Source organism: Octopus sinensis, linkage group LG11 (assembly GCF_006345805.1).
Source record: "Octopus sinensis linkage group LG11, ASM634580v1, whole genome shotgun sequence".
Taxonomy (NCBI): Eukaryota; Metazoa; Mollusca; class Cephalopoda; order Octopoda; family Octopodidae; genus Octopus; species Octopus sinensis.
In genome coordinates, this window is record NC_043007.1 from 44,424,670 (window position 1) to 44,438,954 (window position 14,285).

At 35.5% G+C, this 14,285-nt stretch overlaps 1 protein-coding gene across 1 annotated transcript in view; it reads left to right on the forward strand.

Moving 5' to 3' along the window:
- Positions 1-81: 81 nt before the first annotated feature.
- Positions 82-14,285, forward strand: part of LOC115217180 (conserved oligomeric Golgi complex subunit 2) — a 41,467-nt gene continuing 27,263 nt past the window's right edge. The window contains exons 1-4 of the mRNA XM_029786809.2: positions 82-335; positions 4,000-4,161; positions 6,035-6,100; positions 9,686-9,766. Coding sequence (XP_029642669.1) covers positions 255-335; positions 4,000-4,161; positions 6,035-6,100; positions 9,686-9,766 — 390 coding nt within the window. The 5' untranslated portion in view covers positions 82-254. The remainder of the gene's footprint in view (positions 336-3,999; positions 4,162-6,034; positions 6,101-9,685; positions 9,767-14,285) is intronic.

The window sequence follows — 14,285 nt, forward strand, 5'->3', positions numbered from 1 at the left end:
AGAGAAGACAAATATACAGTTACACCGGTTGATTATTGCTAAAGTGGTTTGTTCTCCTGTTGAAGGAGACTAAAATGTGGGAGGTGCCAAATCACAACTCTTGCAATGTCGGTTGTCAACAAATAACATCACTGGTTCTTCTCCACTCATGTAAATAGACTTCAATGAGCCGCTGTAAATACTTACATTCCATTCTTTATATATCTTGAGGTCAAAACAACAAAAGGCAAAGAGGAAAAGGAAATAGAATCAATATGTCTGGAGATACTGCAAAACCGTTGACACTTCCTAGCGGTCCAGCTACGCTCTGCTTTGACAAAGATGACTTCATGAAGGTAACTTCCTGATTAATTAACCTTTATGTAAATAGGAACATTACTCCAGTGGGAACATTTTGTTAATATACACTAGATCTTGGCAATCTTATAGATGTTATAATGTTTTTTTTTTAATGTTATATAACCCCTGGTTAGCTCTGATCAAGTAGATCGGTGGAGTTCACCGTTTTTTATTCAGGTATATTGTATGCTTTATCATTCTGTCCTTCCCCACTTTTATTTTTTTAGTGGAGTTTTGATAAAGATTGGGTTGCTATTTCTAGCAAGTCGAGTGAATGTGTAGATGTTCCTTTTTTTCGCTAATGTAATCCCTCATCGTAGTTTAGTGCTTGGCAAACACTAATCGGGCAGATCCAAGAGCAACAGACAGTCCAACTATGACCATGCCGTTTTGTTAGAAGTATGTAACACTATAATATCTAATATTCCTTAATGTGGGACATGTAATCCTGCTATTTCTAGCACGTAAGCGACCGCGTTGAGATTTTCCTCGTTGGCTGGAGTAATTACTAGTTTTATGTGAAGGTGGTTTGACAGACATAATAGAGCGTTGGATTAAATGCTTTACAGTTTTTAATTTCGTTTTTCAACATTTTGAGTTAAAAATCTTGATGGCGCAGACCGATATTTCATCTCGCTGATAAAATAAATACAACTCTGGATTAAGTTAATGCATAGCCTGTTACATTTGTTATAAATAGGATCTAAACAAACACTTAGCTATTTTATTGAATTATTACTATTTTTATGGATCCAGTTTCATTTTTGAAGGACCAATAGACCAGCTGGCATAGGCTGGGTCGGGGAAGTGTACAACATGTCACCATGGGCTTGTAGAATGTACGTGTATTTGATCGGAGAGTTGAATTATAATATTTTTCCTGGATCTAACTAAATATTTGAAGGACTAATATATGCAGCCTAACTCTCAGAGTGGAGGGCAGTAAACGAAATGAATATAAGGGTTCCGCTATTTATTACTTCTCGCAAAATTTCGACTTCACCTGCTAGCTGACTTGACAGATATTTAGGCGGTTGCCCCTGAAAGACTGCAGTTTTGACATGATATATTATCCGATTTCGTTTTAAATCAAACCCAGAAGCACTAAGCTGGAGTGTGACATTTCGTGAATTCACTAATATATAATAGTGATAATAAATGTTTTAAATTTTGGCACAAGGCCAGCAATTTTAATGGGAGTAGGTAAGTTAATTATATCGACCCCAGTACTTGACTGGTACTTTCTTTTATCGATCCTGAAAGGAATTTTCAATTCAGAAATAATGAGTTGGAAGGAGTGCCACTAAGCATTCTGTCCAACATGTTTAAGATTCTGCCAGCTCGCCACCTTTAATAGTAATTGTTTCAAATATTGATACAAAGCTAGCAGTTTAATAGGGGGATGGTGCAAGGCAATTGCATTGACTCAAGTGGTACTTTATTTTGTCAAGCTCAAAGAGCTGAAAAGCAAAGTTGTTTTTAAAGGAATTGAACTCAGAATGTAAGGAGCTGTAACAAATACAGCAAGATATTTCGTCCAGTGCTCTAAAGATTCTTCTAGTTCATTACCTTAGTAATAATAATAATAAGCTTATTGTATATGGTGCCACTACAATCGGCTGGGAAAGGCTAGAAGAGGAAGTAGAAAGCAGCATTAGGTCAAATAAAGAAAAACAGCAGCAATAGTACATGCATAGTGCACAGAATAAAAGACAAAAAGACAGAAGAATGAACAGTAGAAGAGCTATAAGGAGGAAAGGGTACATAGGTATGTCTGGAGTAGTTTTGGTGAATTTCAGGTAGCATGGAATTTTTGGAGATTGTAGTGTTCTGACAACTAACAAGTGACACAGGTGGTTTACAGGTTATTCCATGCCTCAACATTACTATGCATGAAAAGATGATATTTCCAAAAGTTGTGGTTTATGTGCAGTTTTTTTGATGATGAAAATATTGTCAATTGAGCAACCAAGATGTTTGAGTTAAATATTCTTTTCTGTTACTTAATGTGGATTTGTTTCATAGCCTACCCTTGAAAAACTTGTTATTTATGCTGTAGTTATTTTTAACAATATAAAATTGAAGCAGGAACTGCACATAAAATGTTTTTTAGCTGCTTGAAAATGCATATTTGATTTAATGGAAATGGTTAGTATTATGATGTCTATTTGTTTCACAGATTATTATTATTACTAGACTAATCAATATGAGTTGACTGGGCTTTTTCTAATTCATATTCTATCAACTCTGGTTGATCTTAACCGTTACCATACTTCTGCTGAAATATATTACTGTTAAATTAATTTTAAAAGTAATGAAGAATTTATTAAAATAACTAGGTCATTATTAAACTGATGATTGGAATATAAATTAACATGAAATTTTGATGGGAGGTTTCAAATTAAATTCACAACAAGAAACAATTTGTACCACAGAACTAGGGGTGGGTTAGTATCAAAGGATTAACATTCATTTACCTCTGGAGGAGAACATAATATAGAGATAATGATATTTGAGAATGAGAATGAAGTAAAGGTGACAGGTGGAATGAATAGGTGTGGGTACTGAGACTGTTCAATTAACTAGTTCAGAGGAGTAAATGTTAGTGTAGTAATGATTGAAGAAACAAAGAGAAGAAACTGTATATCTGTGAGCTTGTCATTATAGGATTGTGGTGTGGTTGTAGTAGAAATTGTAATGTGTTGGTGTGGTTGTGGTGTTTGTAGTAATGGTTGTAGTGTGTTGGTGTGAATGTAGTAGTAGATGTAGTGTTGTAGCATGTTGATGTAGTTGTAATAGTGGCTCTAGTGCTGTGGTGAGATTGTAGTAATGGTTGTAGTGTGATAGTCGGTGAATGTTTACCAATCAATCAAATTGCCTTATAAGAAGCAGTAGTTGTGGTTACTTCCACTGTTGTTACATCAGTTGGAGTTGTTATTGTCACACCAATAGATGTTGTTGCCTCCAATAGAAGTTCAATTTTGGCAATTCCAATTGTTGCAAAGAATTGGTTTCAACTTGAGATATCTTGAGATTTGTAACTTCTGGAGGGTTAAACCTAACTATGGGGCCTGTCTGTGCCTAAACAAGTTTAGGAGAGCAGTTTCATTTGAAATATGGTTCTTTGTCAAAAACATTTCTCCATTGAAACCATTTAAATTTGGTCTCATATATTTATATGTGTAACATGAAAGTGAAGGTCACTAACTGACCTGAGCTGAAGTATTTTCTGGTTCTAACTGGCTGTATATAGTTGTGACTTTTCCTTGAGGAGCTCATGAATTCTGAAATCTGCTAAATAAGGGCTTTAATGAAATGTTCAGAAATGGTCGATATAGACGCATGAAGTAGATGATAGTATTTAACTAATAGCAGGGAACCTTCAAATCCCAAGGGATTCTCTATGTGGTTTCTTGACCTGCTGGAGGTAGCAGTAAAATCTCTCTCAAGTCTATTTTAAAATGGGAGGGCACATTGGGTATTACAGTTCAGTTCTAGATACATTTTGTTTGAAAGAAAGACTGGATGGTCGTGATTAGAGTATCTTTGATCTGCTGGGTCTGAGCTGACTTGGAGCTAAGCTATTACAGAACTACAGATTATTCTGTTATTATTCAGTAATGCATATTCCTGACTTCTCTGTTTTTTCTATTTTTTCAGAATACCTTTAATGTTGATACCTTTGTAATGGATTGTCGGAGATGTGTTCCCCTTGAAACCCTTCGAGATGATCTTCATATTTATCTGAAAATTCTTAGAAGTGCCATGATAGAATTGATTAACAAAGATTATGCTGATTTTGTCAATCTTTCTACCAATCTGGTGAGTAAATATTATTTGTTGCTATCTTCATTACCACCACCACTACCTCAGCTACCATCATCATCATCAAGTCATTTGTCATGATATTTGTTGTCTGTAATTACATTATCTTCATCATAGGCGCAGGCGTGGCTGTGTGGTAAGAAGCTTGCTTCCCAACCACATGGTTCTGGGTTCTGTCCCACTGTGTAGTACCTGGAGCAAATGTCTTCTACTTTAGCCTCAGGTTGATGAAAGCCTTGTGAGTGTATTTGGTAAACAGGAACTGAAAGAAGCCTATCATATATATATATATTATATACATACATACATACATACACACACACACACACACACTTACATACATACATGGATGCATGCATACATACATGATTACAAACAAACAAACAAAATATATAATCAAATAATAACAGATAGATTGTAGTTCACTACAGCTGTTTCAGACATGTTTTTTTATTGATGAATAGAAGTTTTACATCATGCTAAAAAAGCTGTTTGCATCAGGTGAATACATGTAAGAATTAAACATTTTGAACAGCTCAATAACAAGTACAAAATGCCATTTTGACTCTCCTGACCAAAATTCAGTCAGAGAGTCTGAAACAACTGTAATGAATCACAAACCACCAGTTGTCATTTGTTTATCATTCACCTAACTCGAAACCTGCAATTTGCTTGGATCTGGAGTCTATTAAGTGCTGTGCAATGGGTGCTGTGTATATGACTCGTATATTCAGTTGGCCATCTCTGGAGTATAAATCGAGGTTTACTTTAGTAATTACATATTTGTCTTCAGATATTGTTTGAACACAATAGTGATATTACTGATCCATCCTTACTGCTTTACCATTTAAGTACTGCATTCAACTGAATTCTGAAATTTAATTTATATATATATATATATATATATATATATGTTTGTATGTATTTATGTATGTGTGTGTATATGTATGTATGCATGTATGAGCAAGCTTGCTTCCCAACCACATAGTTCTGGGTTCAGTCTCACTGTGTAGCACCTTGGACAAGTGTCTTCTGCTATAGCCTTGGGCCGATTAAGGCCCTGTGAGTAGATTTGGTAGATGGAAACTGAAAGAAGCCTCTTGTATAAATATATATATATCTGTGTGTCTGTGTTTGTCCCCCTATCACTGCTTAACAACCTGTGTTGGTGTGTTTATGTCCTTGTAACTTAGCAGTTCAGCAAAAGATACTAATAGAATAAGTATCAGCCTTATAAAGAATAAGTCCTGGGGTCAATTTTTTCGACTATATTCCTTTAAGGTGGTGCTCCAGTATGGCCACAGTCACATGACTGAAGTAAACGAACACACACACATATATATACATACATATATATACATACATTTATATATGCATGTATACATACATAATAAAATGAATGGTTTACACCTGGTAGCTTACTGGTAAAGTACAGTCACTTTCAGTGATCATTATGTATATGGCAAATGGAAAATGGAATATATATCATCTTCCGTCTTTCATTTGCCATGTATACATACATACATATGTAATTGGAAGAAATCCGTCATATATATATGGTGGACTTCTTCCATGTTCCATCTGCCAAATTCACTGACAAGTCTTTGGTAGATCTGGAGCTTTTAGTAGAAGACTCTTACCCAAGGTGCTGGGGTCAAGAAGCAGACTTCTTAACTACAAAAATGGTGTTGATTAAACAAACGGAGTTTGAGTCAATCTCTTATGTTTGTATATAATTTATAAACAACTTTAAAATTTGTAATTGCAACATCGGTTTGGTTTTGTATTTTATATCTAGAAAAATAAAATGGTGGAAACTAGTGAAATTTATTAGAATAATAAAATGGATCATTTTCTTTATCCTTTCTAGGTTGGAATGGATAAAGCGATAAATAACTTAACGGAACCACTTGGACAGTTTAAAGAGGAGGTCCTGGTAAGTGTTTTTTCTTCTGATTTTAATTGATTCAATTACAGTAATCATCATCATCACCACAACAATTATCATCTCCACTGCTGTTGCCACCACTACAATCATCATCATCATCCTCGTCGTCGTCATTATCATCATCATATGTCTGTTTTTCCATTTTCCATGCTGTCATGTGTTGGATGGGTCTTCTCACAGTATCTTATCACTAGTTGCAGTTCTTTATTATCTACTGCAAACATTAATCTTTGTTGTGTGTTTGTGTTGGAGGGCTAGGTTTGCATATTTTTTTATCTGCTGGAGATTCTTCCTATCACTAATCACTTTACAGTATGAATGGGTTCATTATATCATGCAACAGGTACTAGAGAGCTTTACTGTGGCAAGACTAAAGTGTTCCCATTACCCTGTATCAACTTTTATTCAAAGTTCCTGCTCTCCTGGGCAAGTTGCCTTCACTGCAGCTTACCCTATCCATATCTCCTCTGTGTGATTTGAGTAGAACCATGTTCTGATACTGTTGGGTTTGTTTGGAGTATTTGATTTCTTAGATGGATTGTCTTGATTATGGCTAGAGATTACTATGGGAGAAGGGTTCTTGTATTAATGAAACACAGTGATCATCTAAGATTTGTTTGCTTGCTTGATGGGGCTGGGTGGGTGGGTGGGGGGGGGTGATCCCAGGTTTGTGGTCATAGTGACATCATCATGCATAGAGCCAACCAGGTCCACCAATGCTCCCCCTCGCTGGGGGCCCCTTGCCAATTCCTCTGCATCCTCCAAGGTGATATTGAGCCCCTGGAGATCTTCCTTATTCACAGCTAGCCATCTCGTGCAAGTCATGCCACGAAGCTTCTTCCAGCTCACAGCTGCTGTGTTAAATGAGAGTAAATCCCTGGTAGGATGATCTAAGACTACTAGAAATAAAAGTCATCTCTGTGGTATATGTCTCTAAGGCTTACTGTATTCTTGGCTAAAGCACTCAACAAATTACTGTCTCAGTTTATTGGACAGATATCTGTTTATAGTTCAGTTTACTGAGCTGTAAAATAATGTAGCAGTGAAAAGTTACATGGTAGCAGTGTGCCAAGTCTCATCTTCATCATCGTTTAATGTCTACTCTCCATGCTGGCATGAGTTGGATGGTTTGAGATGTAGCCGGAAGCTGTCCAGACTCCAACTGTCTGTTGCGGCATGGTTTCTACAACTGGATGCCCTTCCTAATGCCAGCCACTTAGCAGAGTGTGCTGGGTGCTTTTTATGTGCTGCTGGCACAGGTGCGTTTATGCTTTTTAAGTGGCACTGACACCTGAAAGGACAAGTCTGTATGTGTGGAAGACAGCGAGACTCAACTGGAAGTCATAACTGAGTTGCACTCTCAGCTTCATATTCTTGTAATCAGTGATATAAATTCTGAAAACATTGCTATGGTGGATTATTTCAAAGCACCAGGAAAACTTGATAACATTTTGCGAACAACTGCTTACCTCCTCTTCAGTGATTCTTCATATTCTTCACAATAATCATATTGCAATCAAAGAGCAGTTAAAAATATGCAATGATTTGGAGGAGTTTAAGAAAGTACGATAGTAAAAAAAAACACTCAAAAAGGAAACAACCACTCAACTGATTGCCTGGAGGAACTTAATCGATATTAATGCCTGAAATAGAATAGTCTTTAGTACTGTGTTTGTGCTAACAAGTTGTCATAATGAGGGACAGTGAGCAAAACTTTTTTAGTTCACTTAGTTTAGGTGAAGAATGTAATAACTCAGGGGAAATCTGTCGGGGATAACTTTGAATTCTAGCATGTGTTTGTTTAGGAAAGAAACTTTAACAGAAAAGAAATATTATAGGGTCAAAGTCGTTAGTGAGGAGGGGAGTTTTACTATCATATCTGGAAGAGAAACACAGAAGGGAATGAGTGGAAATTAATATAGTGTGTGGAAGAGACACAGTGGGAGCAAGGTGAAGGCATAGGAATTGGGAAATGGAGCATCTGAAGGGAGACTAATTTTTTTCTTTTGTTTTTCTATTTTGATCTGTAATGTAAATATGTAGTGAGTATTCTGCCAAGATGAGAGAGTAACACTTCAGTGTATTGATATTATGTAAAGAATTGACAAATGTTCAGGACTGAAATATTGGGTCGTCATATAAATAATGTGTATTTTTCAATTGCATGATCTACAAGTCGGAGGGTGACGGGATAAACTACCTGCATCAACTTGCTATAAAAGCAGGTAGTAATTTTACTTTGTACTTATTCTTAGTGCAAGTTTTGAAGAGTCCAGTTCGATTTTAACAGGTGGTTTTTCAAAGCTATAATGGAAGTGACAAATGATCGTATTTGGCATATTTTGCTTTATGAGTTCAATAAAGGCAACCACACAACAGAAAGTGCGAGGAATATTAATGTAGCGTAAACCAGTGTCAATGGTGGTTCCAGGAACTCCAAGCCGGAAAAGTCAGCAAATTGGGTCAATGGATTCCTCACAAACTTTTCGAGTGTAGTTGTGCACAGAGAGTGAATGTGTGCTCTTCTTTGCTGTCACATCTCATGAATGAACCATTTTTGGACCGAATAGTGACTGGTGATGAGATATGGGTTCTCTATAAAAATGTTGAGCATTGAAGACAGTGGGTAAGGAAAGGAGAAACACCGGCATCCCAGGCTAAAGAAGGTTTTCACCCACATAAGATGTTGTTATCTGTTTGGTGGGATATGAATGGTTTAATCCACTTTGAACTTTTAAACCCAAACCAAATGATAACAAAGGAGATCTACTGTGAGCAGCTTGAGTGGCTTAAGTCAGCGCTAGAAGAAAAATGACCATCTTTGGTTTCAAGACAAAAAGTGTTCTTCCATCAGGATAATGCTCGGCCTTATACAATGAGGATAACATTCCAAAGGCTGGAACAGTTTGAATGGGAAACGCTACCTCACCCACCATATTCACCAGACATTGTCCCATCTGACCATCATTTATTCTGCAGTCTTCAGAATCATTTAGATGGAAAGAGTATGAATTCTGTAGATGAGGTCGGAACAGTACTGGAGGAGTATTTTTCATCACAGACAAGTGAATTCTGGAAGAGGGGCCTTGCAAGTCTACCAGATAGATGGAAGAGCGTTGTAGAAAATGAAGGAGAGTATATTTTAGATTTAAAAAAAAACCCATTATTTATGGGATAACCCAATACCTTTTGGTCTTGAAGACACAAAACACAGCTTCTTTTTTTTTTATATGAAATTAATTATTTTGTTTTTTATTATTTTCTTTTGATTCCATCATTAATTACATTTGTCTAGATCTGTTGGATTAATATTTGTTTTGGATCTCTGACTTGGATAATCTTGAGTTCAGTTCTTTGCTGAAAGTTAAATCCTTGATCATGTTCCCCCTTCCCCCACAGATGTCTAGTTGTTCTGAAAGTAAGAATGGCAACTAATTGCTGCTAAGAAACAATGTATTTTGTGTACACATTTGCAGCCATTTGTTGAATACATTAGCTTCACAGCCACTGAACCTCTAACAAGTTTTTAACTTTTTATTGCATGTTTTCTAATGCTTTCTTTTACTTTTGCAGTGTGTCACCTCTGCAATGGATAATGCTATAGAGGCTGTGGAAGAGAAACTTAACCAGCGACAGAAAATAAAGGACAAGAAGGTTTGTAATACAGTTCTATATATAAAAAAAATAATGTAAGAAGGTTGGTGTTCATTTATTTCTAGTTTGAAAAATATATTGAAAATTAAAAAAAAAATTCTATCTTGTATAGTGGGTTCATAGAAACATTAGTATGTTAGATAAAATCTTTTATTTTCTGACTTCTAATTCCACCATGGCCAACTTGTCTTTTATCCTCCTGGAGTTAATAAAGTACCAGTTAATCAACCAACCTCTTCTCCCCGAATTCCTAGCTGTGTGCCAACCTAAAAAAGAATAACATTATTACTATAATTATTGTAGCCTCAGCTAATTTAAAGGTAGTGAATTTACAGAATTGTTAGAGCATCAGACAAAACGCTTTGTGGTATTTCTTCTGAGTTTTTATTTTCTTAGTTCAAGTCCTGTTGAGGTCAGCTTCACCTTTCATTCACTCAGAATTAAGTAAAGTACATATCAAGTACTGAGGTTGACTAACCATTCTCTTCAAAATTTTTGGTCATGTACCAATGTTAGAAATAATTATTGATCTGATGCTTGGAACATAATTTAACAAAATGTCCTGACATTAAATTATGATGGAATACTTTAATTTAAATATGAGCAGTTTAAAATGAGATGTTTTGTATCAGAGAATCAAAGGTAGTCTTAGAGTAGGCTGGTTTCAAAAAGGTTAATGAAGTCAGGTTGTTGAATTAGCTTAAAGAATTTTGGTTTTTCATTTTTGGATTATTTTCAGCAATTTTTTTCAGACTTTTACACATTTTAAAATACTTTGTTGTTAGGTGCAGGAGTGGCTGTGTGGTAAGTAGCTTGCTTACGAACCACATGGTTCCGGGTTCAGTCCCACTGCATGGCACCTTGGGCAAGTGTTTTCTGCTATAGCCTCAGGTCAACCAAAGCCTTGTGAGTGGATTTGGTTGACAGAAACTGAAAGAAGCCCGTCGTGTTTGTGTGTCTGTGTTTGTCCCCCAACATCACTTGACAACTGATGTTGGTGTGTTTACGTCCCCGTAACTTAGCAGTTCAGCATAGCTGCAGTCAAAATAACTGAAACAGATAAAAGAATATATATATGTATATTTGCCAACTATCTTATATTGATCCCAATTTTATGAATACCAACATCTTAAAAAATAACTTCATAGCCATTACATGTGTTCCATTAAAAAAAAAAGAAAAAGAGAAAAGAAAATCATTGCTTTTGTATATAAGGTTTATAAGATTTTGGATGTGAAATTGTGATGAAACAGATTTTGTTGTATTTTGGGAGAGTCATAATGCCAATAATAAACACATCTTTTTGTTCTTTTTCATTTATTTACTTATTATTATTATTATTATTATTATTGAGTGAGAGAGCAGTGCATGCCATCAAAGTGACACTGGGGCAGGGGTGTGCACTCTCAGCAATGCAAGGTATGCGCTGCATGCCTTCCTTGTTTCAAAGAAAATACGTTCAGTTGTTTTAGAAATATTGTCTCCACTTCGTACATCTGCTTTGATAAATGCTTTTAGAAGATCGCATGATACACACTCCCTCTCTGTCTGTATTAGTTTGTCCTTCCTTCCTCTCTCTCTCTCTCTATCTTAGTGACTCGATAAATTTATCGCTTGTCATGCGTTGGGAAGACAGCATGAGTCCCTTCTCTCTGTCTTTGATAGTTTGTCCCTTCTCCCTCTTTCTTTGTTTAAAAGATATACTACGAGGAATGGTCACCCCCTTCTCTCTCAGCGATTTAACAAATTCAGTTTGGCGTCTCATGCTGTGCTTAGATCGCATATCACGCCTCTCTGGCTATTTTGACCGGAACAAGAGCCGTCCCATAATTCTTGTTTTAGCCAGCTGAAATGTTGGAATAGCCTTCGCATGTAAGTTTGAAATTTTTTATCCAAAACATCCGTTTGCACTATCATATTTTTAGAAAGTTTTGAAAGCAAAAATATCTACATTATATTTCTTATTTCAGAAATAGCTAATTAATCTTAATTAATTTAACAAAGGGTATTTTTCCGTTTTGTTGAAATTGACTTAAAATTTACACCGGCGCTTCCACGTGGGTCCTTAAATAAGAGCAGCCTTTTTCAAAATGAGTGAAATGTGTGCTATAAACGATATTTTGAGAACTAGTTTTTCTAAAAGGGACTTCGATGGGAAAAAATTAATTATAAATCGCGGGAGACCAACACCGAATTTACCTAATTTGCGAAGCTACAACAAGAAATTCACGAGACAATTTCAGGTTAATTCGTATGAAAAGAAGAAATGGTTAACTGGAAGTGTTGCTCTTAATAAATTATTCTGTTGGCCGTGTTTACTTTTTGGCTTAGAAAAAAATGTTTGGAATGATAAAGGCTATGATGATTTAAATAATTTACATATGGCTATGCTAAAGCACGAGCGTTCTCAAAGGCATATAAAATGTTTGATAGACCTTAAAATATTCGGGAATGTTCGCATAGACTTACAATTAGATGCACGTAAAAATCAAAGCATACAACAGCATAATGAGAAAGTTCGACGAAACAGATCCATTCTGCAACGATTGATCGATGTTGTTATTTTTTTAGGCCTCCAGGAATTATCGTTTCGGGGTCATTTTGAATCTGAAGGCTCTAATAATCGGGGAAATTATAAAGAACTCGTTTATTTGATCAGTAAGTATGACAAACAAATGGAAAGTCATTTAGATACAGCTTCTATCTTCACTGGTCTGTCGAACAGAATTCAAAATGACTTGATTGAAGCAATTCATAAAGTTATGTTGAATGAGATGCAGAAGGAAATTGACCAAGCTAAGTTTGTTTCTATTCTTGTTGATGAGACATCTGATGTCTCAGCATCTTCACAACTGTCAACAGTTTTACGTTATGTTACAGAAGACTGTGTGACGAAAGAACGATTTATCGGTTTTAGTGATGTTAGTGCAGATCGATCTGCAAATGCTTTTAAATGCATTGAGACGTGGGAATGTGGAAACATTGATTGCGCAGACATATGATGGTGCTGCTACAATGGCAGGACAACTAAATGGGTTACAGGCAAAAGTAAGAAAGAAATATGAATGTGCGATCTTTATTCATTGTTGTGCCCATATCCTAAATTTAGTTCTTTCACAATCATGCTCTGCTATGAAAGAATGCAAGATATTTTTTTCTACAATAAATGGACTCGGTACATTTTTTACGAAATCACCGAAAAGGACTAATGCATTAGATAATATTGTTAAAAAAAGATTTCCGAAAGCAACAGCAACTAGATGGAATTACTCCTCACGTCTTATTATTACCACAAAGGAAAATTATAATTTCATAATCAGCCTTTTTGAACACATCATTGAAAATCCTGAAGCATGGGATGAGACCACCATAAATTCAGCAATTGGATTCTTACACACTTTAAAAGCTCCTGATTTCTTATTTTTGTTAGAGGTATTCAGTGACATTTTTTCTTTTACTGACGTCTTATTTAACATACTCCAGAGTAAAAGTCATGACATAGTGTATTGTAAACAGCAAATAGATAAAACTAGAACTGTACTCGAAAACAAACTTGATAATTTTTCAGTCTTTTATGATAGGTTAGGGGAAAAATATGGAGTCGATGCAGGAATCGGAATTCAGAGATCCAAGAATATATCTATTGATCCCCAACGACATTATAGAACGCTTTATAACAAAATTATAAGTACAATAGTTGACCAAATAAAAGCACGATATTCATCCTTAGAAGAGTTTAAATTCATGGAACTTTTGAATTTCAACAAAGTTGATGAGTATTGCAAACAATTTCCTGTGGACTCTTTAGATTCTTTAAGAACAACTTATGGCAGATTTTTTGATGTAATACGATTACAAAGTGAGCTCAATGTGATGTATTCAATGAACGATTTAAAAAAAACCAAGTGTAAGTCATTTAATGAGTTACATTAACAGCACTGATCTTGTTGAAGCTATGCCAGAACTCTTCAATCTGTGCAAGTTGATTTTGACAATTCCGTCTACCACTGCTTCTGTAGAGCGATCCTTTTCTGCATTAAGTAGAATTAAAACATACCAAAGAAATGCGACAGGAGAAAGAAGACTGTCTGGGTTAGCACTAATGTCAATTGAAAAAGATTTATTACAAGAATTGATGAAAAGAGAAGATTTCTAGGAAAATGTGATAGATATATTTGCCCAGAAAGATCGAAGAATTTAATTAATTTATAAATGAGCTAAGTAACATTTTAAAACATTAAAAAAAATATATATTAAAGAGCATATATTACAGGTTTTGCTTAGTGTTTGTTATAACGTAAGGTTCGACCTTCTTACATCAGTATTGTTTCGCAGGAGAAATGTTTTGATTTCTTCGTGAAACCTACCTACATAGATTTCCCTTTCTGTGCTGCTGGGTGTAGTCTATTTACGGCCGTAAATAAGTGTTTTGTTTCACTTTCAATAAGTGTCTTGTTTCAATCTCAGAGATGTTGACTTCTGCCACAACAGTTTTGGGAGGCTTTTTACAATGTTGAAT